Source organism: Barbatula barbatula, assembly GCF_947034865.1.
Source record: "Barbatula barbatula genome assembly, chromosome: 3".
Classification (NCBI taxonomy): domain Eukaryota; kingdom Metazoa; phylum Chordata; class Actinopteri; order Cypriniformes; family Nemacheilidae; genus Barbatula; species Barbatula barbatula.
This window is the reverse complement of record NC_136764.1, coordinates 2,405,374-2,433,294: the sequence shown is the minus strand read 5'-3', so window position 1 is coordinate 2,433,294 and position 27,921 is coordinate 2,405,374. Positions and strand designations below refer to the sequence as shown.

The window sequence follows — 27,921 nt, the reverse complement described above, 5'->3', positions numbered from 1 at the left end:
AATGTATTCGTTTCATTAACTAGCATTTCGATAAAATTACATTTTGGATCATTTCTCAGCAAACAACAGTAACAAAATTAGTTCATATTTAAAAAAAAAATCAGTTTATGTTTTCTTTTCAGCACCATTACAACAGTCTTCTGTGTCAAATAAACATAATATAGTGTGTATATTAATTAATTATAATATTTATATAAGACAGTATAATTCAGTATAATTCATGAATCAAGCATGATGTGTGGAGCCATAAGAGGTCAGAACATGAACACAAGTTTGCAGTAAACAGCGGCCTCGCAGTGAATCGTTCAATCCCTCTAAAGTACTTTAAGCTTTTGACTATTTTTCGAAAGTTGTTAATAATTTAATTTGTACATAATAAATGCGTAATACAGTTACTGAGACTACAACACAAATCTATTTATTCATTATCAGTTGTTTTGAATGTTGTTGCATTTACCTCAAAGTATGTTGTAATATCAAGAGGATTAATAAGAATTATGATTTTTAACAGATTTTACTAACAGATGAAGAAATGGGTTTGCGGCGCTTATTTCTGTATTTACGGTATATCAGAAAAAGCAGGTTTAATGTTCTTCAGAGTTTTTTACATTCAGTTGGCCAATAAGTTTCGCATGGCAGCATATTTGTAGCAATGTTTCTTCCAACACTTAAAATACATTACATGCTAAATAAATTTCGAAGGGGGCATCATAATGGAATTATGCTTAGGGCACCAAAATGGCTAGCAGCGGCACTGGATCAAGCATATATGTGTAAGACATCATTTGACATTGTTAAGGGTTTATACTTTTATTTGTGTACAATAACATTGGCAACAAAAGTGCATTTGTAAAATAAAGAAAATGTACAGGGTGCGCTATCAGCCGTCACTGTCTGTAATATATTTCTGAAATCACATCTCAATATAAAGACTAAAACTCAGTGAATACATCACAGAAACACTCAGATCTGTATACTGTGCTCGGCTATAGATCATTCCACACCACCAATAAAGTGTTTTATGTTATGCATCTGCATTGTTAGTGTTCATATTTATTTATATTATTAATCAATACTTTGCTCATTATTTGTTAACAGTTATTTACAGTTTTCTTTCAGGAAAGTTTCTGCATCACTGAATCTCTGAGCTTATTAAATCAGTTCATTTTTAAGACAGAACACATGACAGACATATGATGTGTAACTGTGCTAATGTTGATCATAGTCTGAACCATTTGAGAAAGAAATGACCAATAAAACATATGAAGTTTGATCACATTCTTTGTTCTGGTTGCTTCAGAATATTTCACCTTGATGTCCATTATAGGTGTTTGGTGTTTATCTCTCCAGGTGTGAAACACATCAATATTCATCATCACTTACACTCCCTCACATGTGGAAAAAGTCATTATATTGTTTTGGAAAAAATGATAAATAAGACACTTTTTAGCGCTTCACAGCCGTCAGCGGTGATGTCACAGTCTTTAGAGAGAAAAAGGCTCAGATGATCTTTACTGAATGAAGGGAATCCTTTCACTCTTCATGTGATTGTTTCAGTTGAGGCTCAATACTGTAAAACATTGAGGACAAACATCAGATATGATATTAATATTCACTCATCTCAGTCATTATCAACATCATGTCACAATGACTTTATACTTACAAATCATATTAAATTAATCTGAGAGAGAGAACACAATACAAGAAGTGCAGCCACACCAACATTAACACAAGTGTGAGTACAAAACATTTCTGTCACTTGTTCACTGTAAATAAATCAACTTAAAAATGTCTCACAACAAATATGTATTTTTGTATGCACTGAATAAGACTAGTCCTAAAATGTGTCTAATAAAGATTATTTTGTTGACTGGATACTTAAAGGAACAGTTCACCCAAAAATGAAAAGACTACTATGGGAGTCAATGGTGACCCACAACGGCTGAGTTACAAACTCTCATGTTTATTTGTGTTCAGCACAACAAAGAAATGTATTCAGGTTTATAATAACTGGTCCCCAAAAAACACAATTATTTAATCATTTACACCTTGTGTCATTCCAAACCTGTAGGACTTTCTTCTCACAAAAGATATTTTGATTAAACATTTGTCCTCATTGTCTTGACATTGGTTTTGTATCAATACAGTAGAAGTTTATGGTTACCAACAGTTTTCTTGTGGAAAGAAGAAGACAGAAGAAAGTAAGGTTGGGTGGACTTTATCTTCTTAGTTGAGTAAACTCAGACATGTAAGCCACTCAGATTCATTTGAAAGTTGGATTCATTTAACATTGTGTGTGAGTGTTGAAATACATGTGACTTCACTGAGAAAACTGAGTTATGCAAACCTCTCGACCCAATGTTGAATAAACTTAAAAGTTTGTCCTACAGTTTATTGTGTTTAATATTATTGATTTCTCAACCTGTAATTTCTTTACAGTGTGTAGCGGTTGAACGGGTTTAGATTTTGTGAGTCCCGTCGAGTAGTCGATGACATCATTAATAAATAAAATAAGATCTTGGAAATGTTTTGCAACAAGATTTGATGGGTGTGGGCAGTAAGACACTCGTGTGCGGCTGCGGGCAGATGGCGGGACTCCCACAGAATAGCCTCTTAAAATATAGTATCTAAAACCAAATAAAGTGTTTTTCATCTATTGCATGAGAGCAACAACAACTAAAATAAAACTATTTTAAAGCGTGAGGTCGCTGGTAGTAAAAGAGCAGCAGGTGGATCTCTACAGCAGCTTTACGTTACTTAAGATCTGAAGCGAGTGTACAGACCAAACTTCACTTGCATTTACAACAAGTCCACTGAAAGTGTCATGATCACTAATAGATGAAACAACAGAAACATGTGTCGAGTTTGTTTGTGACGGCCTACGACTTTAGAACAACGTCAATATATTTATTAGCCCACATGACCCGCGACTAGTCGACATCAAGCTTTAAATGTTGTGCCAGAGCATTCATGTCAACTAGTTTGAGCAAACAATACAGTGTGGTGATAGTTTATAGAAATATAATGATTTAAAAATAATAAATAACTCACAGTAGTGTCTGTAGTTTACATTGTGGATCCTTCAGTAGATCAAAGAGCAGCTTCACTCCTGAATCTTCTGGATTATTACAGTTCAGATCCAGTTGTGTCAGATGTGAGGGGTTTGATCTCAGAGCTGAAGTCAGAGCAACACAACCTTCAGATCCAATACTGCAATTAGACAGACTGAAGAGAGCAGAAAAATAAATGAAATAATGACAATAACATTTAGACAATAATCAGTAGGATATATTATTTATTATTCATCAATGTATCAAATTTTGTCCCTTTTTATAAGTAACACATGAAATGATTGTAAATCTCAATAATATCATGAAAAGTTTAATATATTCAAGTTACATACACATGTTTAACTTTATTGCATTAAGGATTTTCTTACTTTAGTGTCTTCAGTTTACAGTTTGTATTCTTCAGTCCATCAGAGAGCAGCTTCACTCCTGAATCCTTCAGATTATTGTCACTCATGTTCAGTTCTGTCAGACTTGAGGAGTTTGATCTGAGAACTGACGCCAGTGATGAACAACTTTTCTCTGTCAGATTACAGCGACTCAGACTGAGAGAGAAATAACAAGATAACAGTGAGTCGCAATGTTAGTAAGACACTTATGACTGTTTTCTGACTGCATGATGGATCTTTCTGATGTGAATAACGCTGCACTTGCCACAGAGATGAATAACAGTCAAAGCATTAACAGATGGATCTTTAATGATCACTTCTGATCTCATTTCTATGTTTCAGGATATCGTATGAAGCATCAAGGTGTCAGGAACGTGTTGAGGGAACAAGGACAGAGAACCCAAGTGCAGACAGCGGGGTCAGAGGTCAACCCTTTCTGATCCGCGTGCGCTGCTTCTCTCCACCAAAGACACGCCGCATGAAGAGCAGCAGACACGTGTTCATGTTAACAACAGTAGTGCAGGTCAATAGTTGGGTCAGTTGTGGCCTGGGGGTTAGAGCATTGGGCTTGTGATCAGAAAATTGCTGGTTCAAATATCAGTGCCAGCAGGTCATGACTGAAGGGCCCTTGAGCATTACATTTACATTTACATTTATTCATTTGGCAGACGCTTTTATCCAAAGCGACTTACAAGTAGTTTTATACAGTGGAACATTACTGCAGAGCAATCAGGGGTAAAGTGTCTTGCTCAAGGGCCCTTCAGTCATGACCTGCTGGCACTGAGATTAGAACCGGCAACCTTCTGATCACAAGCCCAACGCTCTAACCATTAGGCCACAGCTGACCCCGAGCAAGGCAACTTACCCCTGATTGCTCTGCAGTAATGTATATAAACTACTTGTAAGTCGCTTTGGATAAAAGCGTCTGCCAAATGAATAAATGTAAATGTAAATGCAATAGACTCACAACAATAAACTAAATAGAGCAACTTTAAAGGATTTGTATCTGTCAGTCTGTTTACTGTTTGATAAAAGTCTCCAACCTTTCAACCAGATTTGTGATATTTTATGAACCACAACCTTTTTATCTATATTGAGCATTAGCATTATTGATCAGTATTTAAACATTTGTGACCCTGTGAAAACCCAAACTAAAGTCTCAATATCCAACTTATTATAACAAGCATCAAATATTAATCTCACTGAGATTTCAATCTTTAAAATGACATTATTCAGTTAATATTGAAGATATTGTTGTTATATTTTCACAGAATATTCTGTAGGATGATTTTATGTAGAAAACAGTAAAAAGACTTTTGGTTTTACTTTCTTTTCACATACAGCGTCACATTTAGTAATGTACAAGGATCTAATAGTGAACTGATTTAAAGACAGAAGTAGTTCTGGTATGAAGGGCATGAAAAGGCTTATTTAGTAAGTAAATCAGTTTTCTGTTTATGATGAGAGCATTTTAATAGTTACATTACATTTGTTGTTTGAATGTTGTCAGCAGTTTTATATTGACAGATATCAATTATCAGACTTCTATTAAGAGGACATTCCCCTCGCCACAGAACCTACAATACATAGATACATAGCCTACTGTGTAAGGGGTAGTGAAGTCTTTAATGTCGACAAATGGCAATAAATTAGCAATTATTTTTTATTTTAACAGTCACGTAACAACAGGGATGTGCACAGGGGGGTTGCTCAGGTTGCCCGGGCAACTGCCCATATGCCCTTCTCGACTCACTTTGCCCTCCCGAGGTGGAAAATAAATAAATAAATCATACAATGGATGGAGAATTTCACATACGTCTAGATAAAAAAAACGTGAAAAGACTCATTCACCTCCGTATACAGGCAACGAAAGTTAAAGTCAGAAGAGGAAGGGCGTGTTTACATGGCTGCAGCGCTACACGCGACCGGCACCTGAGCTGAGCCTGCATGAGCTGATCCTCTCCTTCCCTAGAAGGAGATTGTCGCGGTTATCGGGTGATACGACTCAACGCCATACGTCTGGATTTCGGCCGGACAGTCCGGATTTTAAGCCCCCTGTCATGCGTCCGTGGCAGCCTCAAACCACCTGCTTTTGTGCTGGATCTGTGCTGAATCGGCCTAAACAAAACCCCCTTTAGAACATTTATTGGGACGCAGCAGCATCGCGTCTGACGCCGTAAGATCTCCGGTCAAACAAATGATTGGCTGAATGAGGTGTCAAATAAATATCTGATATATCATTGGTTAAAAACGTAAACAAGCCTCCACGACGTGGAAGTGGAGTCCACATGTTGACTTCCTCACATCATAACGGTAACTTGCTGAAAGGTCAGACCTCATTTAATCCGGAATGGACAAAAGAGCACAACTTTATTCAATTCAATTCAATTTTATTTATATAGCGCTTTTCACAATTTGCATTGTTCCAAAGCAGCTTTACAGGGGAAAAACGAAAAATCCAAGAAAGGGTAAAACACGCTACATGGTGTTTTATAAAAATCCAATTATTCTAGTAAATAATATCTATGTAAATCTGATTTCTTTAGCATATTTGCATTAATTGAATGCTTGGCTGAAAAGATGCGTTTTTAATCTAGATTTAAATTGGGCGAGTGTGTCTGATCCTCGAATAATATCAGGAAGGCTATTCCAGAGTTTAGGTGCTACGTATGAGAAAGCTCGACCCCCTTTGGAGGATTTAGTTATTCTGGGTATTATCAAAAGTCCTGCGTTTTGAGATCTTAGAGAGCGTGATGGGTTGTAGTGTGATAGAAGCTCTGTTAGGTAGGTAGGGGCTAAACCCTTTAGGGCTTTATAAGTGATTAAAAGAACTTTAAAGTCAATACGATACTTAATGTGAAGCCAGTGAAGGGTTGATAACATTGGGGTTATGTGATCGTATTTTCTGGACCTGGTTAGGACTCTGGCAGCTGCATTCTGAACTAACTGTAGTTTGTTTATTGATGATGCAGGACAGCCACTGAGTAGCACATTACAGTAGTCAAGTCTTGAGGTCATAAATGCATGAATAAGCTTCTCCGCGTCAGCAACACACAGAATATTTCGTAACTTGGCAACATTTCTTAGGTGGAAAAAAGCTGTTTTTGTGACATTTGAGATGTGATTTTGAAATGACAGGTTGCTGTCTAATATAACGCCTAGATCTTTTACTGTATTTGTTGGAGTAACAGTACATCCTTCAATTTGCAGTTTATAATCAGAAATATTTGGTTTGCGTGTCTTTGGTCCGATAAGTAATATTTCTGTTTTATTAGAATTTAAAAGAAGGAAATTACGGGTCATCCAGTGTTTTATATCTTCAATGCACTCTGCCAATTTGGGTAGCTGGGAGGAATCATCTGGTCTTGATGAGATATATAGCTGAGTATTATCTGCATAGCAATGGAAGCTAATTCCATGTTTTTTAATAATGTTTCCGAGGGGAAGCATGTATATGGAGAACAGCACGGGTCCCAGAACCGATCCCTGAGGTAATCCATAATTTACTTGCGTTAGATTTGATGATTCCCCATTTAAATGGACAAATTGATGTCTGTCTGACAAGTAAGATCTAAACCATTGTAGTGCCTGTCCCTCAATACCAGTATAATTGTTTAAGCGATCTAGAAGTATGTTATGGTCTACGGTATCGAACGCAGCACTAAGGTCAAGCAGGACCAGGAGTGAGATGTTACCTTTATCTGATGCTATAAGCAGGTCGTTTGTAATTTTAACGAGCGCAGTCTCAGTGCTATGATGCGGTCTGAAGCCTGACTGAAATTTTTCGTGCATGTCGTTATTTTGTAAGAAAGAGCACAACTGAGTGCACACTACTTTTTCTAGGATTTTAGACAGGTATGGAAGATTTGAAATCGGTCTATAGTTTCCTAGTTCATTTGGATCTAAGTTTGGTTTCTTGATAAGAGGCTTAATGACGGCCATTTTAAAGGGTCCTGGGACATGGCCTAGATTAATTGACGAGTTGATAATGTTATAAATGGGCTCAATTGCAACAGGTAGTAACTCTTTTAATAATTGAGTTGGTATGGGGTCTAGTAAGCAAGTTGTAGGTTTAGAAGTTGCAATAAGTTTAATTAAATCCTCCTGTTTTATAGATGAAAAACGCTGGGGCCTTTGTTTTGGAGCGATGATTGGTGCTAATTCATAGGACAGATTTGGAGGTTGAGTATTAACAATTTTGTAGCGAATGTTTTCGATTTTCTCTGTAAAAAATTTCATGAATTCATTGCTACCGAGGTGCGGCGGAATAGCCAGGTCAGGTGGTGTCTGTTTATTTGTTAATTTAGCGACTGTGCTAAATAAAAACCTTGGATTGTTTTTGTTGGTTTCTATGAGGTTACTAAGGTGCTCAGCCTTTGCTGCTTTTAGTGCCTTTTTATAACAATTTGCACTCTCTTTCCACGCCATTTTAAAGACTTCTAATTGCGATTTTATCCATTTGCGCTCTAGTTTGCGAGTTTCTCTTTTTAGGGCCCGAGTGGTGCTATTGTACCATGGTGCAATATTTTTCTCAGTAATCTTTTTTGACTTTGTAGGTGCGACTGTTTCTAATGTATTAGAGAAAATAGTGCCCAATTTCCTGGTCATGTCATCGAGCGATTCTTTGTTTATTGGTCTGGTTATTAAAGGAGTCAGATCTGGCAAGATCTTTGTGAAACTATCTTTAGTAGCGGAGGTGATTGTTCTACCCTGTCGATAACGAGTTAAAGGGCTGATTCCAGACGTGCACAAAGTACCCGTTATAAGATAGTGATCGGTGACATCTTCGCTTTGAGGCGTAATATCTATATTGGTTAGATCGGCTCCGTGAGATATAATCAGGTCTAGTGTATGATTAAATCGATGAGTGGGTCCTTTAATGTGTTGTATTACCCCAAAAGATTGTAGTAGTTCTGTAAACGCCAGTGCTAATGCATCATTTGCACTATCTACGTGGATATTAAAATCTCCGACAATTAGTATTTTATCAGCGTTAACCAATAGATCCGATAGTAAGTCCGCGAACTCTTTCAGAAATTCAGTAGAGGGACCAGGTGGTCTATACACCGTAGCCAATGCAAAAGAAAGCAATGGTTTTTTACTTTTGTTAGGAATAATTATGTTCAACGCAAGCACTTCAAATGATTTAAATTTATGCTTTATTCTCTGAGTTACATTAAGAAAGTTTCTAAATATTGTAGCTACGCCGCCACCCCGACCAACCGGACGTGGCTCATGCATATAACAGTAGCTTGGTGGGGTACACTCATTTAGACCGAAATAATCATTTGGTTTAAGCCAGGTCTCGGTAAGACAGAGTATATCAAAACTGTTGTCCGTGATCATTTCATTCACAATAACTGCCTTTGAATTTAGTGATCTTATATTAAGTAGGCCGAACTTTATAAATTGGTTTTGGTTGTTTATTACATTGTCTTCAGGTTTAATAACGATCACATTTTTTCTATGACTTTTGCAAAAAATTTTACTTGGTAGTATTATTCGGGGGACACATATAGTCTCTATATATTTTGAAACAGTAACATTTATAGCAGTTGATGCGCACATTCTATGGTTAAGGTTTTGACTTACCTGAGGGAGACTTACCTGAGGGGGACACAGTCAACAGGTGCGTAGCGCCTTCGAGATGTTGTCGGAAAGGAGAGCCGCGCCGATGCTGCTGGGGTGCAGGCCGTCGGGGCGGAAGAACCTAGGTCGCTCCCAGAACAGATCAAACTTTATATAAAAAGGCAGTAGAGACACTTTTCATGAATGTCGCTGTGAAGTGGACGTTTGTAGTCAAGGGACATGAGGCATGCCAGCACAGAAAAACAAAAGTAACCGACGAGCTGCAGGTACATCTTCAGGTCAAATATAAATTGCCAGGTCAGAGCAACTGCCCCTCAAAATTCCTGTGCACGTCCCTGCATAACAATCTTATCTGCACAAGTCAGATGTATAAATATTGAAAGATAATAATATTTGTTACGTTAACTGTGAATAATTAAAACTGTACTCCTTGTGCCAGTGTTGCGCAGTCGCAGTTCATTGCACTAAATATCTGCGCATCTTTTTGGATTATCTGGATGTCACAGATTTAGCTTGAACCTCGCTGCTGCTTAATAACAATAACAATAAACTGCACTGTGACAAGGTGAGACATGTTTTATATTTAATAATGTTTGCTGTTCATTTAATTTAATGTTTGGTGTTTATTTTAGACTCGTACCTGATGAACGTGGTCGTTTGTGGTTATTATGAAACATCTGTCTGTGGGTTTGAAGCGATTGTCACACACAGTATAAATGACAGATGCTTTAGTAGATATTTGTTGGAGTCGCACTTTTGCTGCAGAGTTAGAGCTTTAAAAACACATTTTAATGGATATGAGGGTTTGTGTTTGTTATCTGTAAGTCTCTGTGCATGTTCATGGATTCATTCAGTGTTTTGGATTCTTGTGAAGGATTTGTTTAGATATGATGTGGTATCATTTATGGTGACGCTACTTTGGAATATCGCTGTTGTTTGGCCGGAGGAAATTTTGCCATAACCGAGGTTTTGTTGAAACGCCGCCACTGTCAACTACATCAAATTTACACAAGAACAAGAGTGAAACAGCAAAACATAAACAACAAAAATACTCGACAGTCACTTGAGATTATTAAAAAAAGTGAGTTTATAACTAAATGATAATTTGATCAGTAACTCACAGTAGTTTCTGTAGTTGACAGTGTGGATCCTTCAGTAGATCAGAGAGCAGCTTCACTCCTGAATCTTCTGGATTATTATAGTTCAGATCCAGTTGTGTCAGATGTGAGGGGTTTGATCTCAGAGCTGAAGTCAGAGCAACACAACCTTCAGATCCAATACTGCAGTAAAACAGACTGAAGAGAGAAGAAAATAATGCGGTAACATTAAGACAAATATTAATAGTACAATTATTTAATATATTTTAATTATTTCATATATTATTCAATTATTATTCATTAATGTATCAAATGATGTCCCTTTTTACAAGATACAAGTAATAAATTAAATTATTTTAAATAGATACAATAATAGCATGAATTAATATGTATGAATCTAAATCAACAGTGTCAGGATATGCGGAAAGCAAAACCCAAACGCAGGCAGCAGTTGAAAATAAAATACTTTATTTAAATAAACCTGTTATAGGGCAAACAATAAAGTAACAAGACTAAAACATAAAACAAGGTCCAAGATAATCTAAATAATAAATCCAAACACATGACAGGGAAATGGTCAACAGGAACAGGGTTGTCCAACACGAAGACACGATGAGGCAAGATAACACAATGAACCGACACAGGACAATAAACAGAAGGGATCTAAATAGAGACACTAACAAGGATGATGATACAGAGCAGGTGAAGGGAATGAACACTAACAGGACAAGCATGAGCGGAGAAGGAGAGGGGCGGAGCCAAAGACGAGACCTGAGAGAAAGCACATTGTGTCGTGACCGCCAATAATGTGTTTCTCTCCACACAAAACACTTGATACTGTCATGATACTGCACTAAGACTAGAAAAACCTGACAAGACCTGACAGAACCATGATACAGAGAGTCATTGACTGACAGTCACTGTTGAGTCTCTTACATATAAAGATGATTCTGATAAACTTATGAAGACCTTCATTTACATAATACATACACATGTTTAACTTTATTGCTTTAAGGATTTTCTTACTTTAGTGTCTTCAGTTTACAGTTTGTATTCTTCAGTCCATCAGAGAGCAGCTTCACTCCTGAATCCTTCAGATTATTGAGTCTCAGGTTCAGTTCTGTCAGACTTGAGGAGTTTGATCTGAGAACTGACGCCAGTGATGAACAACTTTTCTCTGTCAGATTACAGCGACTCAGACTGAAAGAGAAATAACAAGATAACAGTGAAGATATAAACACATCAAGAGATAATGTTTGAACAATGAGAATCATCTGCACAAGAGCTGAAGCAACATCTGCACCTGATAGAGAATCACTGAAAGAACTGAACCCTTACAGACGATTATAAATAAAAAACAAATAAATGAAAATCAGAAAAAGCCACAAGAGAGCAGCTCTCACTCTATAGATGCAGTGAACAATTCCATCATGTTTTATTGTGTCTCTGTAGGACATTAACTACAGTAATGTGGACTGTTAGATGTTCAGGTGAAACTGCAGGTAAATGACTCACTCAGCTGTTCTGGATGCTTTGATCACTGGCAGAAGCCTCAGAAGACATTCATCTGATCGATCATATTTCCTCAGATTAAACTCATCCAGCTTCTCTTCTGAGTTCAGTAACACAAACACCAGAGCCGACCACTGAGCAGGAGAGAGACAGACTCCAGTAAGACTAAACTCATCTCCTCTGTTCACATATGTTTGTACTTCCTGCACTAGAGAATGATCATTGAGTTCATTCAGACAGTGAAACAGATTGATGGATTTCTCTGGAGAGAGATTCTCTCTGATCTTCATCTTAATGTACTCGACTATTTCCTGTTTACTGTCAGAGCTTCTTCCTGTCTGTGTCATCAGATCTCGTAAGATTGTCTGACTGGACTTCAGTGAGAGACCCAGAAGAAATCTGAGGTAAAGATCCAGGTGTCCGTTCTCACTCTGTAAGGCCTTGTCCACTTCACTCTTCAGTAAATCACTCATGTTTGATCTCAATCTGCTGAAGGGTCTTGATGTTTTCTGAAGAAATGACAGAAACTTGAATAAAGCAGCGAGAAACTCCTGAACGCTCAGATGCACAAAGCTGAACACCTTCCCCAGGTTCAGTCCAAACTCCTCTCTGAAGATCTGAGTACAAACTCCTGAGTACACTGACGCTTCTCTGACATCAATGTCACACTCTCTCAGATCCTCCTCATAGAAGATCAGGTTCCCTTTCTCCAGCTGTTGAAAAGCCAGTTTTCCCAGAGACTCAAGACTCTTTCTAGCCTGCTGAAGATCTACCTCACATTCCCCATCATACTTCTGACTCTTCAGTTTGATCTGAAACATCAGGAAGTGTGTGAACATGTGAGTGAGAGTCTTGGGGATCTGTGCTGGACTCTCTGCTTCACTCAACATTCTCTGGAGAACAGTGGCTGAAATCCAGCAGAAGACTGGGATGTGACACATGATGTACAGACTTCTGGATGATTTCATGTGTGTGATGATTCTGTTGGCCAGACTCTCATTTTTGATTCTCTTCCTGAAATACTCGTCCTTCTGAGGGTCATTGAATCCTCGTACATCTGTGATCAGATCAACACACTCAGGAGGAATCTGATTGGCTGCTGCTGGTCGAGAGGTGATCCAGATCAGAGCAGAAGGAAGCAGATTCCCCTTGATGAGGTTTGTCAGCAGCACATCCACTGACGCTGATTCTCTGACATCAAACAAACTCGGATTCTTTGAGAAATCTAGAGGAAGACGACACTCATCCAGACCATCAAAGATAAACACAACTTTATAATCATCAAAGTCTGTCGATCTCAGTTCTGTTGTATCTGTGAAGAACTGATGAAGAAGATCCATCAGACTGATATTTGTCTGTTTGATCAGATTCAGTTCTCTGAAAGGAAGTGGAAATATGAAGTGAAGATCTTGATTTGTTTTTTCTTCAGCCCAATCCAGAATGAACTTCTGCACAGAGACTGTTTTTCCAATTCCAGCGACTCCTTTAGTCAGCACACTTCTGATGGGTTTGTTTAGTTCAGGTGAGACTTTAAAGATGTCATTACATTTGATTTGTGTTTCTTGTGTCTCTGATCTTCTGGATGTCGTCTCAATCTGTCTCACCTCATGTTCATTATTGATGTCTTCACTCCCTCCCTCTGTGATGTACAGCTCTGTGTAGATCTCATTCACAAGTGTTGAGCTTCCTTGACTTGAGATTCCTTCATTCATTCTCTGGAATTTCTCTTTTAGTCTGGATTTGTGTTTCTTCATGTATAAAGGGGCCAGTTCTGATAAACAAAGAGAATATTAATAAAATATACATGTATACAATTAGAAAAAATATATATATTTTGCCTAATTTGTTCTTATATTTGACCTTAAGAGGGTTTTAAGATTTTGCTGATCATGACATTAGTTGAACACAAAAAGCTTCATGGTTCTATTCTGTTGATTTATTAACTGTAAATGTATTTTCACTAATAATCATCAGTAAATACAGACACTGTGTCTGTTCGTCTGAAGGTAAAGTGATGTCATAGTCACATGACTGAGAGCTCTTACTGGTCTGTAGTTTGTAAGCGAGGTCTGTCTGCTTCATCTTCCTCAGGACGTTCAGTGTGATCTTCAGAAACATCTCTCTGACTCTGATCTGATCTTCATCATCCTCCTCTTCTCTCTCAGAGCATGATGGGTAATCTGGACTCAATAGACTCTTGAAGATCTTCAGCTCTTTCTTCATCAGAGAGATGAGTTTGTGCTCAAGCTCCTGAAAACATTGTTCAAACACACATGGTTTTGTTTTCTTATGAGGGCAGAAAAAGGTTTTAATGCTCATTTTAGTGAACACAGTTTTTTCTAAATAGCTTGAACCCCATTTCATGAAACCTCTAACTGTGTGTTCACACTGAGCGCGAATGAGGCGTCAAGCGCGAGTGATTTACATGTTAAGTCAATGCAAAGACGCGATAGACGCGCTTGCGGCGCGAATGAGGCGGCACGAATGACGCGAATAGCGCGAATGACGCGAAAATTCGCGCCGCATTAACCAATCAGGCGCCTGCTTGAGTAGTGACGTAGACGACGTAGCGAGCAGAGGCAGAAATAAAAAATGGAGGACAAGCTCATCTCAGTGTGTGGACACCCGGAGCTATATGATACGTGTTCATAAAAATAGGAATAAAAAGGATCTTGCTTGGAAGAAAGTGAGTGAGGAGGTCGAAGAATCCGGTAAATTGTAAAAACATTTTCGTGAAGCGAATTTCACTCGCGAATGACGCGAATGAAGCGAGTTAACACAAAATGTTCAAGCGTCAAACTACTCGCGAATAGCACGTTTTTGACGCCTCATTCGCGCTCTATGTGAACACACAGTAACACATTTAAACATTATAAACACACATCAAAACTACAGAAACAAAATCATATTTTCTTTAATTCATATTTTGCCTTCAAATGATTCTCAAAGCATCAAATACACATCAGCATTGATAACACACTGAGATCTATTTCAAATCAATATGATCGTGACTTCTTACTACAATGAATCAGTTTGAAACTAAACATCTAAACATGTTTCAGAATCATCAGTAATAATAACAGTAATCTGTGTAAAGCTGCAGTACGACTGACAGTAAAAGAATCTCATGAAACGCCTCTTAAACATACAGCTTTGATTTTGGGCTTATTAACATATTTTGGGGTAAAATTATTTTAAAGCTTCATTTGAAGAAGAGCATCTACATTTCTGAATAAACTGTGAATGAAACATGATATTGAATGTAAATCAAACGAATGTAAAATAAATGATTGTTAAAGCAAATAAAAGACACATTCTTTAAAAGAGAATTCTGTAAAAAAATCCCTAATAAATATTTAAATATAAACGGTTGTTACACAGTAATTGCTTTGCATCCATTTCTCAACTTTACACACAGACAAACGCACATACGCACACGAACACACACAGACAAACGCACATACACACACACACACACACAGACAAATGCGCACACACACACGAAGACACATACACACACACACACACACACACACACAGACAAGCACACACACAGACAAGCAAACACACAGACAAGCACACACACGCACAGACACACACACACACTCACCTGGAAAACAGACTCCATGTGCTTCCCTTTGATTGAGACATTTGTTGTGTTTCTGTAATGTAACAATAAATGAAATATGTGTTTCATACAGTGAACACATGAATTAATGTGTGTATCTGTCAGTAAAGTGTTCAGTGAATATCTGCAGTAACATCAACAGCACAGACTCAGATCAGAGAATAAAGACTGATGAAGTGATTTACTCGTCTAAACCATCAGACTGTTCTCACCTCACATCTGGATCATCACAGTCTCCTGAACTGAAGTAAAGTGGAGGACCCATTGATGCTTCACTCTTCATGGACACACAGCTGGATTTAGGAGATTCTCCACCAGTCAAACTAAAACAACATTTATGTAATGAGTTTATGCAATGTATCAGTAATGTGATAAGTGTGTATAGTATATTAGAATAAATATAGGATATATGAATAAAAAATATTCAGAAAATAAAGTAAAAAGTAATTTCTGCTAAGATAAACTATTATAGTTCAACATATTTGTAAGGACAACTATATTGCTTACATGTAATAATATGTTTTATGCATAAATTTAGCTAAATCTTGTGCATCCCTGTTTGAAGCAAGAAACTAAATCTGTCTGTAGTCCAACCTTTTAAAATCCCTCTGCAAGTGATACAGTAAGATTAATCACTGTAATTCAGTGCTATAGTGAGATATGAACCCTGCTTATCTAAAGAGAATTTAATAATACAAATGTAGTGGGATTGCCCCTTTAAGATTAGTCTGCGTGGCCCTTTTAAGAAATAGCAGCTCATTAAGTGGGTGGGTACGTCAGGTAATCAACCAGCTATATAAACTCAGGTGAGTTAGGTGCTTCATGACATTCAATTTATGTGACCTGTTGGTGTAGGTCTTGGTTCTCCTTCACTCCTTCACTCCTTCACTCCTCGAGAAAGGTATGTGTTATATTAAACTGGTGGCTCAGAGATGGGGAAATATAAATCTAGACTATGGGTGTTCGTGGGAATTTAACTTTATTCACATGTTTTCTTAGTGTTCTTGCTTGATGTAATTTTAGAGTAGTCGGGTGTGTCCAGACATTGCTAGTGAGCATGTGAGTCAGTTTCTTACACGTGAAAGGTAATATGTTTCCCTTACCTGGTTTGTGTGACTAAATCTGAGAGGAGTGGGGAGGGAGCAAACGAAAATGTCTTTGTTTTTCAGAAGTTGCCAGCTGCTGTTTTGCTGCGGTTAAAATAGCGTTTCCAGTTTGGGACGCTGGATTCTCCTGTTGTTAAACGCTCACGATTGTCGTGAATGCTCGCGATCGCCTTGAATGCTCGCGATCGCCTTGAATGACTGCCTTGACAACTGTACCACAATCACGGATGCGATCTAAACCCGTGGTCGTTGACACTGGTGCTACCGGGTTCGCTCACGTAGCTGGCGTAATTCCATTTGATTTGCATTTATTCGTAGTCTGTGTATTTTGTTCAAATGTGGGTGTAATGGAGTTGAATTGAAATCGCTTCATTGTATTATTTAGTATTGTTTATTAACAAATTTAGTTGTTTTTGTTACTTGGGTTGGTTGTAATCCTTTCGTTGTCATGCTTTACATTTATGCTGCTCTATTACGGAGTTGAGTATTTATCTGTTTTGTTCTGTTGACCTTGGTTTATTTGATGGTTGTTAAGTGGGTTTAAATTTACTATTTCTTTTTGGGTTTGGTTGGTTTGAAGTGTTTTGATTTGTATTTATTTTGTTTTTGAATTGAGCAGTGAAATGTGTATGCAAAGACATAATATCAAAGAAAGAAACCAACTTTAATTTATTTTTGTTGTGCATTGTTTTTTGTTCTTTTGGCCAGTGTATGGGTGGCCGGCCCAGGGAAACGGTCTAAACGAATCCCATTGGGATGATTCATTGACATTTATTAAATTTTACCATTGATATTGAGTTACAGGTGTTTTTTAGTAATTTTGATAAATAAATTTAGTAGTCTGTGGTTTTGTCTCTGCTTGTCCTTTTCATTCAGTTGAAAGCCTGTAATTGGGGAGGCTCGATAATTGGGGTTTGAGCAAGGGCTTTACCAGTGTAAGCTAATGATCGTCATACGGTCACAAGTGGCGTAGTCGGCAGGGTTCTTTTTTTCGAAGTTACAAGCAGAGACTGACCAAAAAAAAAAAAAAAACTATCTATATTTTATTTGTGGTGTGTTTCCGTTACAGCAAAACAGCAGCTGGTAAGATGCAGACAGGAGTGTGGTAGTGGAGGAAACTCTGGTTAAGTGGTAAGGTTTTTTTTTTCTCTGTTTTTCTCTCTCCCTCTTTTTGGTGGGGAAGCTTGTAGACATGGAGGGTGAATTGGAGGAGTTGCGAAGACAGGTGCAGTCATTGAGGGGAGAAAATGAGCGGTTGCACCAACAGCAAGCAGGGCAGGCAACGGGAGGTGCGGGCCCCTCAACTGTGAATGTCCTACCTGCCCCTAGTCCCATAGTTGAACGAGTGGTCTATGTCCCTAGGGAACGGAGGGGCCGTATGTTTAGTGGTAGAGGGGAAGACAATGTGTTCGAGTGGGTGGAAGAGATACACGCTTGCTTACGGGTCCGACATCTGCCTCTGGTTGAACAGACCTTATTTGTTTTAGATCATTTAGAGGGTCCTGCTAAAAATGAGATTAAGTATAGGGCAAGGGAAGATCGGGAAACACCAGAACAGGTGTTTTCCATCTTGAAGGAACTTTATGGGTGTTCACAGTCCTATATTGCCCTGCAGCAAAACTTCTTCTCCCGTAAACAGCGTGAGGGTGAGTCTTTGCAAGAGTATTCCCATGCCCTTTTTGCACTAATGGATAAGGTGGTACATCAGGCCCCAGTAGGTATGACTAATTCAGTGGTTTTACTCCGAGACCAGTTTGTAGAGCATGTGCTGGATAGTGGCTTACGGCGGGAGCTCAAACGTTTTGTTCGATTGGATCCTGACTCCACCCTATTGGATGTTCGTTAAGAAGCCATTAGATGGGTGGATGAGGGGTTTCATTATGAGATGAGGGAGAGGAGTCATTCGGTCCCAAATTCCTCTGCGCTTCAGTATAGAGTACAGGGACGGATAGAGTCCTCTGGCCCATCGGACGGTAATGTTTCGGAGCTTACAGAACTGAAGAGAATGATGAGGGCCCAGCAGGAACAACTTAATGAATTGACTCAGAGTCTACGGCAACTACAGTCTCAGAGTGTAGGAAGCCATCCTAGGCGGCTTGGCCCTATCATTTGTAGGCGATGCAATCAGCCTGGGCATATTGCTCGGAATTGTACATTAGGACAGGCTCCGTTTAGAGATCAACAGGCTCGTTTGTCCCATGTAAATGTATTGCCTCTTAATGGGCAGGCGGAAAACTGCAACCCTCTGAACTGATGAGCCACAGTTCAGATGGGATAGGGCCTGGCTCAGGTGCTCATGTCCCCACTGGTAGTGGACCTTCCACTTTGTTGGGTAAGTGCCCCTCCGTCATAGTTAATATGGGTGGGGTTAACGTTCCATGCTTATTGGATACAGGGTCCATGGTAACCACCGTCACAGAGAGCTTCTTCCTGGCACATTTTGAACCCTGGGGTAAGGAACGGTTGAATGATTGTGGATGGTTGCAGCTTCGGGCCGCTAACGGTCTATCTATCCCCTTCGTAGGGTACCTGGAGTTGGATTTTGTTATATTGGGTAGACGCATTCACAATAAGGGTGTTCTTATTGTAAGAGACCCTCCACAGGTCCTTCCTACATCGGGGTTGCCGGGCCTATTGGGAATGAACGTTATAGGTGAGTGTTTTCAGGAGCTGTTTAATCAACATGGCCCAGAGTTGTTTGAGCTCCCTATAGTTAAAGAAGTTCCAGCGTGGACATTAGCAATGCAATATTGCCAGACTGGTTGCTCTCGGAGGTCGGAATTTAGCGGGGGGCCTGTACGTGTTAGGGGCAGACATACGGTCCGCATTCCGGCCAACTCCCTGCAATTTGTCCCAGTTACTTGTGCTGTGCAGTGTGGGTTCTTGTCTATGGCTCTTTATGAGCCTTTGGATAATGGGAATCCACTTCCATCTGGCTTGTTGGCGTCTGTAGCACTGGTTCCGGTAAGAGGTGGTATCACTAAAGTCCCTATGGTTAACATAGGTGAACTTGATGTCTTTCTGCAACCACGGCAAGTGGTGGGAACATTGTGCCAGGCCCAGCCCATGAGCTGGCCAGGAGAGATTATTGCTACTCGTCCAAATGCTGCCAGTGACCAACAGGCTGTAGTTTCCTCACAAGTTGGAGGTGTTGATGGGGTCGAAGAGGTGATCCAGCAAATGGATCTGTCGCATCTCTCCATAGAGGAGCAGAGTCAGGTGAAGGGTCTGTTGGGAAAATATAGATCTGTATTTTCAACAGATGATTCTGATTTGGGGTGTACCAACCTGATTACACATGAGATTCCACTATTGGATTCTGCTCCTATACGACAGAGGTATCGTCGTATCCCTCCCTCTGACTATGTTGCGGTTAAAGAACATGTGCAACAATTGCTCGCAAGTCAGGTGATTAGGGAAAGTAGTAGTCCCTTTGCTTCCCCCATAGTCATTGTTAAGAAAAAGGATGGCAGGATACGGTTGTGTGTCGATTACCGACAGTTAAATCAGAGGACTAGGAAGGATGCTTTCCCATTGCCACGCATCGAGGAGACCTTGGATGCCCTTTCTGGGGCTCAGTGGTTTTCAACTGTTGATCTAGTAAGTGGTTATAACCAGGTTCCAGTGGCCGAGCAAGACAAAGGTAAGACCGCTTTTTGCACACCCTTTGGGCTATTTGAATTTAATCGGATGCCCTTTGGGTTGTGCAATGCCCCAAGTACATTCCAGCGGTTGATGGAACGCATGTTTGGGGATCAACGATTCCAAACTTTGTTGCTGTACTTGGATGACATCATTGTCTTCTCGACCAACGTAGCGCAACACCTTGTGCGATTGGAGTTGGTTTTTAGCCGCTTGCAGCAGGAGGGCTTAAAGGCCAAACTGGAAAAATGCTGTTTTTTCCGTCAGCAGGTTCACTACTTGGGGCATGTTTTGTCAAGAGGAGGAGTTTCCACTGATCCTGGTAAGATTAGCACAGTGGCAGAATGGAGGCGACCTCTTAACGCGGCAGAGTTACGATCTTTTTTGGGCTTCGTGAGCTACTATCGCCGCTTCGTAGAGGGGTTTGCCAAGTTGGCTGCCCCACTGCATCGCCTGGTAGCAGAGTTGGTCGGCACAAAGAAAAAGAGGGGCTCAGGCAGACCCATAGAGAGCTGTTGGACCCCAGAGTGTGAGCAAGGGTTCCAGTCTCTAAAAGAGAAATTGGTGGTAGCTCCTGTGTTGGCCTATGCTGATTTTGCTAAGCCCTTTGTTCTTGATATCGATGCTAGCCATTTGGGGCTAGGGGCGGTGCTTAGTCAGGAGCAAGATGGGAGATTACGGCCATTGGCCTATGCCAGTCGAGGGCTTAGGCCTACGGAGAAGAATATGGAGAATTACAGTTCCATGAAGTTGGAATTCCTCGCCCTTAAATGGGCGATGGCAGAAAAGTTTAGGGATTATCTCCTGGGCCATCGGTGTACTGTCTATACAGACAACAACCCACTGAGCTACCTGAATTCAGCCAAGCTGGGTGCAACCGAGCAGCGTTGGGTGTCTCAGTTGGCAATTTTTGATTTTGAAATTAAGTACCGCCCTGGTCGGGTTAATGGTAATGCCGATTCATTGTCAAGGCAGTATTCCTCTTGCATTCCGACACAGTCCTTTGGTACACCATTGCCTAAGACACTCTGCACAGTTGACATCCGCCAGGAGGAGGGTGAGTTGGTAGGCGCAAAGCAGCATGCTATTGTCGCCTTCCCATCTCATTCTAAGGAAGAGCTCCAGCAGATGCAGTTGGAGGATCCAACGTTGAGGGGATTTCTTGCATTTTTTTCCGGAAATAAGTATCCATCTAAGATGGAGCGACAGTCAATGTCTAAGTCTGGGCTGGAGCTTTTACGACAATGGGGCCGATTGTTCTTCAAGGAGGGATTGTTGTACCGCCACCTTCAACTTCCTGATGGTGGAGAGGAGATAGATCAATTGGTATTACCAGAGGTTTTATGGAATGAGGTATTTACGCAGTTACACGATGGGCATGGCCATCAAGGCAGGGAACGGACCTATGAGCTAATTCGAAGGAGATGCTATTGGCCAAATATGAGTGCCTATGTTCAAGAACATTGTCAGAACTGCCGGCAGTGTACTATTTCAAAGTCCAGTTATCCAGTAGCTCGTGCTCCCATGGGCCACTTGTTGGCATCTAAGCCAAACCAAATATTGGCTGTTGACTTCACCTTATTAGAACCATCTAGTGATGGACGGGAAAATGTCCTAATTATAACAGACGTATTCTCCAAATACATATTGGCTGTCCCAACTTGGGACCAGAGGGCAACCACTGTAGCCAATGTTCTGGTACAGGAATGGTTTTACAAGTTGGGTGTGCCAGCCAGACTTCATTCTGATCAGGGTCGGAACTTTGAGAGTGCAGTTATTGCCCAATTGTGTAATCTGTATGGGATTCAGAAAACTCGCACGACTCCGTACCATCCTCAGGGTAACGGACAGTGTGAAAGGTTCAATCGAACACTGCACGATCTTCTTCATTCCCTTCCACCCGAACAGAAACGTTCCTGGACTCGGCACTTGGCACACCTGGTCTTCACGTATAACACCACGTGCCATCATACCACCGGTGAGTCTCCGCATTTTCTGATGATCGGACAAATTCCACGGTTGCCGGTGGATTTTCTGCTGGCAGGAGTGAAGGATCCGGTGGGGGGTAGTGTGGAAGATTGGGTGGCTGAGCATCAGGAAGGGCTTAGAGTAACCTATGGAAGGGTAAAAGCCCGTCTTGAAGCAGCTGCGGAACATAGGAAGAACTCGTACGATCAGACAGTAAGGGGTCAATCACTGATTGAGGGCCAGTTAGTACATTTACGTGAGCATGGAGTTCGAGGCCGAAATAAGAGTCAGAATCATTGGTCAACGGCTCTGTATAAAATTGTAAGAGCCCCTCGGGAAGATGGTCAGGTGTATAGTATATCTTCACTGGATGAGCCCACTCGGGTAAAACATGTGCATAGGTCTCTGTTGAAGCTGGCTCCTGACACTGTACAACAGGCTTATCATATTGATCTGGGCTTACAGGGACAAGATTTTCAGGAAGGTTTGTGGGACGGGGACTCTGTGATGGTGGTTATTGAGCCCCCATCACCTACACTTGTAAATGACGCTTCTGTGGAAATTGTTCCAAAGGTGACCACCGAACATATCTTCCCTTTGGTATCCGGTTTAAATTCACCGTCTTGTGAGGCCTCTACTTCGGGGGCACAGGGCGTACGGAGATCAACTAGGACAACGGCAGGGAAACATCCGAATCGTTATAATTTGCCCAGAACAGTAATTGGTGATGTATCTGCTAGTCTATCACTACCGGTTGAGAACCCCCTCCTGGGACAAGGAAGGGACTGTCATTTCCGCCCTTGGCTGTAGAAGGTTGAATCATTGGGACAATGATTGAAAATCCTGGGGTAGATTGTAGTGGGATTGCCCCTTTAAGATTAGTCTGCGTGGCCCTTTTAAGAAATAGCAGCTCATTAAGTGGGTGGGTACGTCAGGTAATCAACCAGCTATATAAACTCAGGTGAGTTAGGTGCTTCATGACATTCAATCGATGTGACCTGTTGGTGTAGGTCTTGGTTCTCCTTCACTCCTCGAGAAAGGTATGTGTTATATTAAACTGGTGGCTCAGAGATGGGGAAATATAAATCTAGACTATGGGTGTTCGTGGGAATTTAACTTTATTCACATGTTTTCTTAGTGTTCTTGCTTGATGTAATTTTAGAGTAGTCGGGTGTGTCCAGACATTGCTAGTGAGCATGTGAGTCAGTTTCTTACACGTGAAAGGTAATATGTTTCCCTTACCTGGTTTGTGTGACTAAATCTGAGAGGAGTGGGGAGGGAGCAAACGAAAATGTCTTTGTTTTTCAGAAGTTGCCAGCTGCTGTTTTGCTGCGGTTAAAATAGCGTTTCCAGTTTGGGACGCTGGATTCTCCTGTTGTTAAACGCTCACGATTGTCGTGAATGCTCGCGATCGCCTTGAATGCTTGCGATCGCCTTGAATGACTGCCTTGACAACTGTACCACAATCACGGATGCGATCTAAACCCGTGGTCGTTGACACTGGTGCTACCGGGTTCGCTCACGTAGCTGGCGTAATTCCATTTGATTTGCGTTTATTCGTTGTCTGTATTTTGTTCAAATGTGGGTGTAATGGAGTTGAATTGAAATCGCTTCATTGTATTATTTAGTATTGTTTATTAACAAATTTAGTTGTTTTTGTTACTTGGGTTGGTTGTAATCCTTTCGTTGTCATGCTTTACATTTATGCTGCTCTATTACGGAGTTGAGTATTTATCTGTTTTGTTCTGTTGACCTTGGTTTATTTGATTGTTGTTAAGTGGGTTTAAATTTACTATTTCTTTTTTGGATTTGGTTGGTTTGAAGTGTTTTGATTTGTATTTATTTTGTTTTTGAATTGAGCAGTGAAATGTGTATGCAAAGACATAATATCAAAGAAAGAAACCAACTTTAATTTATTTTTGTTGTGCATTGTTTTTTGTTCTTTTGGCCAGTGTATGGGTGGCCGGCCCAGGGAAACGGTCTAAATGAAACCCATTGGGATGATTCATTGACATTTATTAAATTTTACCATTGATATTGAGTTACAGGTGTTTTTTAGTAATTTTGATAAATAAATTTAGTAGTCTGTGGTTTTGTCTCTGCTTGTCCTTTTCATTCAGTTGAAAGCCTGTAATTGGGGAGGCTCGATAATTGGGGTTTGAGCAAGGGCTTTACCAGTGTAAGCTAATGATCGTCATACGGTCACACAAACAATAAAGCAAACCAAAGAAACCCCTCCCCACACAAACTAATATTAATTTGTAATGAATTAGTTTGTATGAAGCAAATATTCACAAAGTAGTTTTACGTTTAAACTTTGACAGCTATCAGACAAACCAAACAGTTAAAAAGGACAAATTTGTATATTGAAATATTTTACTCATCTCACCTTTTAAGCATTCTGGAGAGACTCATTGTTCCTGCAATAAAAACACTGTGTTAGACACTTCTTTAAACCAGTCATCCTCAGCTAAACTGCACATTTCATCTTTTAAACAGTGAAGTGTCTCATATTATTGTTGAACTGCCCTATTGTGCTTTACATTTCTAACATGGACTGAAGGGGCGGAGCCAGACGTGGGAGACATTGGGGGCTTAACCCAATACTATGGGCTTGGTCCCCAATGAGAAGTTTTATGGCACCTATAAAACTTTTTAGTGTTCTTTATATTTTGAAACCATAACATAGCAAATGTAGGCACTGTAATAATGACCGATTTGAAAAGCATGTTAACTTTCAGAAGATTCCGCATTTTAATTTGCACACATTTAGTTTACCTCTATTTTTAACTAAAGGTCTTCCTCTCTTAAGTTAACGTTACTGGAGTAATACAGAGTTTAAAGCGTAATGCTGCCACCTTGCGTACTGGATGACTTTATTTTAGAAACCTAAAGAGATTCGTGGGCATCCGCCCCTGGACTTGTGGAATGAATAATTTCACTTTCTACACATATCTAGTATTTTCACAATAAAATCGGCAAGTCACATATTAGGATACTGTTCATAAACACGTTTCCTAATTGCAAGAATAATATTTAGTCATTTTTCAGACGATTTTATCCAAAGCGACTTATGAAGAATTCAGGAAGCAATAAGCGATATGTCATAAAAGAGCAATAGTTTGATAGGTGCTAATACAAAAACAACACACAACAATAAACGCGATGTAAATGAAGTAAAACAGTCCATTGAATCTACTGAATAAATGTGATACTCACAGTATTTTTCTTAACTTTAATAACAATGAGGATTCTTCTCACTTTAAAATGGCTTCTGCTGTAACAGTTTCACTTTCACCTGTTACCTGTAATGACGGAGGAGGAGCCTTGAAAGAGCTCAAACATAATGTTACGCACGCACGCACGCACACACGCACGCACACAGACAGACAGACACACACAATCACACTCACACACACACACACACACGCACGCACGCACGCACACAGACAGACACACACAATCACACAGCACACGCAATCACACACACAATCACACACACACACAATCTCACACACACACACACACACACACACACACACACACACACACACACACACACACAATCACACACTCCCACACACAATCACACACTCCCACACACAATCACACATACACACACACATTTGTGCATTTCGCAGTGTGTGTAGTGTTTCCTTTCGCTGCGGCCAATTGGCTTATGAACTACAGTAGTAGTTTTGCTGCTATTATAATAACACTTTTGTGAGACATATTTAGTTTGGTTAAGAAAACAAAGATGGTGTTTAATCTGGTGCCGGTCGCATAAACCGCTTAGAATGACAAGATCGTCCTCTGTTGTTTCGTGTCTTGTGTCTGGCCCCAGATGATGTAATCATAAATGGATTAACTACAACATTTTTTACTTCACTTATTTTTGTTGTCTTGATAAAAGTATGTATAGTTATTTGTATAGTAATGAGCGACTTTAAATGGTTGAAATATGAATCATTTTATAAACACCCGCGTGGGTTAAGTAGATCTATGACGCAATCGAAACGTGAGGCGTTGGCGACCTCTACTGGAGACTTTACTCAACGACACATCTGCTCACTCGAGTCGAGCCGGTTCTGACAGGACTTGTTTCGCATTACAGTTTTTACGATTGCTAAACGACAGTGAGCACAACTGTAGTCACATGTGCAAAACTCTAACTACAGTCTGCACTACCAACAGTCACCTGAGCTAAACTGTTCAGATCACCTGCAAAACTCATTCAAAGCAACACAACTCTTAACACACGGCTCAAAACAGACTCAGTGCAGCCAAACACAATCCACAACCCTCACTGAGATAACACACACTGTCACTCACAACACACTGAGAGGAAAAACACCAATACAGAAAATACAAACTTTTCATCTTTACAGTTTCAACTATTTCAGTGACTTTATACAAAGTCATATTTCTCCTCTTCCTCCTGTTGGGGCCTTTGGGTCCTGTTGTAAAAATATATTTTACAGTCACACTTACTGTCATATATATCTGTGCAAATATTCTATACTGTAATTGCAATACAAAATAAATTCCTGTAATGTTTTCATTTACTGTAAGGATGTAACTCTCAGCTGTTTGTAGGATGGAAAATCCGACTTACAGATGCCACTGTGGATCTTTGCAGATTGTGTTGCACCCTCAACCCTTCCTCTCTCAATGAGAGACCATGATCCACGACAGGGTCTATAAGTGAAGCCCTTATTTCATCTGAAATAACAGATCTGTGTCTTCTGTGTCTTCCTCCACGCATCTGCCCTCTCCCTGCCACCCTTCTCCCACCACGAACCCGTCTTCCTCGTTCCATTTCCAAAATTAGTCTTTCTGAGCTCTACCTTATATATATATATATATATGTGTGTGTGTGTGTGTGTGTTCACTCACCAATCTAAAACAAGACACCTGCTTAGCCTTTCAGCTGAAATTGCAACCAGCAGTGTTTGAAAGGCACAAGGCTGAAATCTATTCTGTTTTGAATGTGTGGTTCACAGTTTTGACAGCAGTGTGTTAGCATTTGAACAAAGTGCTGTAAATCCACAGTGTTGTGCAGGTTGTGGTTAAAGTTGTGGGATAAGTGTGTAGAGTTTTGAAAACTGTGTTCAAGCAATGAAAACCGAACTAGAGTTTGGTCCACATGAACTGCTGCTGTGCAGACTGTAGTTAGAGTTTTGCACATGTGACTCCAGTTGTGCCCACTGACGTTTAGCAATCGTAAAAAAAATGTAAATGAGATATTTCACCCAATAATAAGACTTTATATAAATGATAAAAACATATTTCAATATAATTCATAACAAAATAATTAGTAAATGTCTCTACATTTTAAATATTATAAAACCACAAATAATAAATGAAACTAAACTGAAACTATTTAAACTAAAGTAAGTTATTAAATACAAACTCTTACATCTGTCAGACCAAAACACATCTAACTATAGACAATAACACATTTAAGTTTATTAAAATCTTTCATTTCTCACCTTTTGGTCTCTTTGGAGAGATTCATGATGAACACACAGTGTCAGAATATAAAGAGTTAATCTCAAACCTGTAAAGAAAATACTGATGTGTTATGTGTCATCTCAGAAATACACACTTCTTTCCCATCAGTCCGTCCACAACATTGAGCTTCACATTTGCTCTTAACAGAGAAACTACGTTTTCAAAACGTCACTTTTAATGTTTTGAGTTTATAAACACACTTCCTGATTCCAGAAACAACACAATATTCAAGACAGTTCTTCAACCAATAAACTTAATGTGATGTTCAGATCAAGACGATATTAAATCTACTGAATAAACATGAGGCTGTTTATACTTACTGTGTTTTTAGCTTCTTTATGATTTATTTTCTTGAACGAGGCTTTGCTGTAAAATGGCTCCTGCTGTAATAGTTTCACTTTCACCTGC

The 27,921-nt window shown here is 39.8% G+C and overlaps 1 protein-coding gene across 5 annotated transcripts; it reads right to left on the bottom strand.

The window, feature by feature from the left end:
• Positions 1-787: 787 nt before the first annotated feature.
• Positions 788-27,921, bottom strand: LOC306891713 (NLR family CARD domain-containing protein 3-like). Of its 5 annotated transcripts, XR_013786385.1 has the most exons (14): positions 27,834-27,919; positions 27,492-27,559; positions 25,219-25,304; positions 24,389-24,419; positions 15,496-15,606; positions 15,266-15,317; positions 13,701-13,905; positions 11,659-13,426; positions 11,170-11,343; positions 10,168-10,341; positions 9,065-9,167; positions 3,440-3,613; positions 3,052-3,225; positions 797-1,570 (listed from the first exon to the last, which is right to left on the bottom strand). XR_013786385.1 is itself a non-coding variant. In XM_079452192.1 (13 exons), the coding sequence occupies exons 4-13, from the start codon at positions 24,412-24,414 to the stop codon at positions 1,534-1,536; spliced, it is 2,895 nt and encodes a 964-aa protein (XP_079308318.1). In that variant the 5' UTR covers positions 24,415-24,419; positions 25,219-25,304; positions 27,492-27,559; positions 27,834-27,921; the 3' UTR covers positions 788-1,533. The 5 variants fall into 5 exon arrangements, 4 of the variants coding, with proteins under 4 accessions (XP_079308318.1, XP_079308319.1, XP_079308320.1 ...); XM_079452192.1 differs by lacking the exon at positions 9,065-9,167 and having other exon boundaries at positions 788-1,570; positions 27,834-27,921; XM_079452193.1 differs by lacking the exons at positions 9,065-9,167; positions 25,219-25,304 and having other exon boundaries at positions 788-1,570.

What these genes read in the sequence shown, in the direction of transcription:
- LOC306891713 (XM_079452192.1), bottom strand. Translation starts at nt 24,414, where the DNA reads ATGAGTCTCTCCAGAATGCTTAAAAG. An exon ending in TGTGATGATCCAGATGTGAG is followed by an intron (nt 15,318 to 15,495) that starts GTGAGAACAGTC and finishes GTTACATTACAG; the next exon opens with AAACACAACAAATGTCTCAA. An exon ending in TGTAAACTGAAGACACTAAA is followed by an intron (nt 3,226 to 3,439) that starts GTAAGAAAATCC and finishes TGCTCTCTTCAG; the next exon opens with TCTGTCTAATTGCAGTATTG.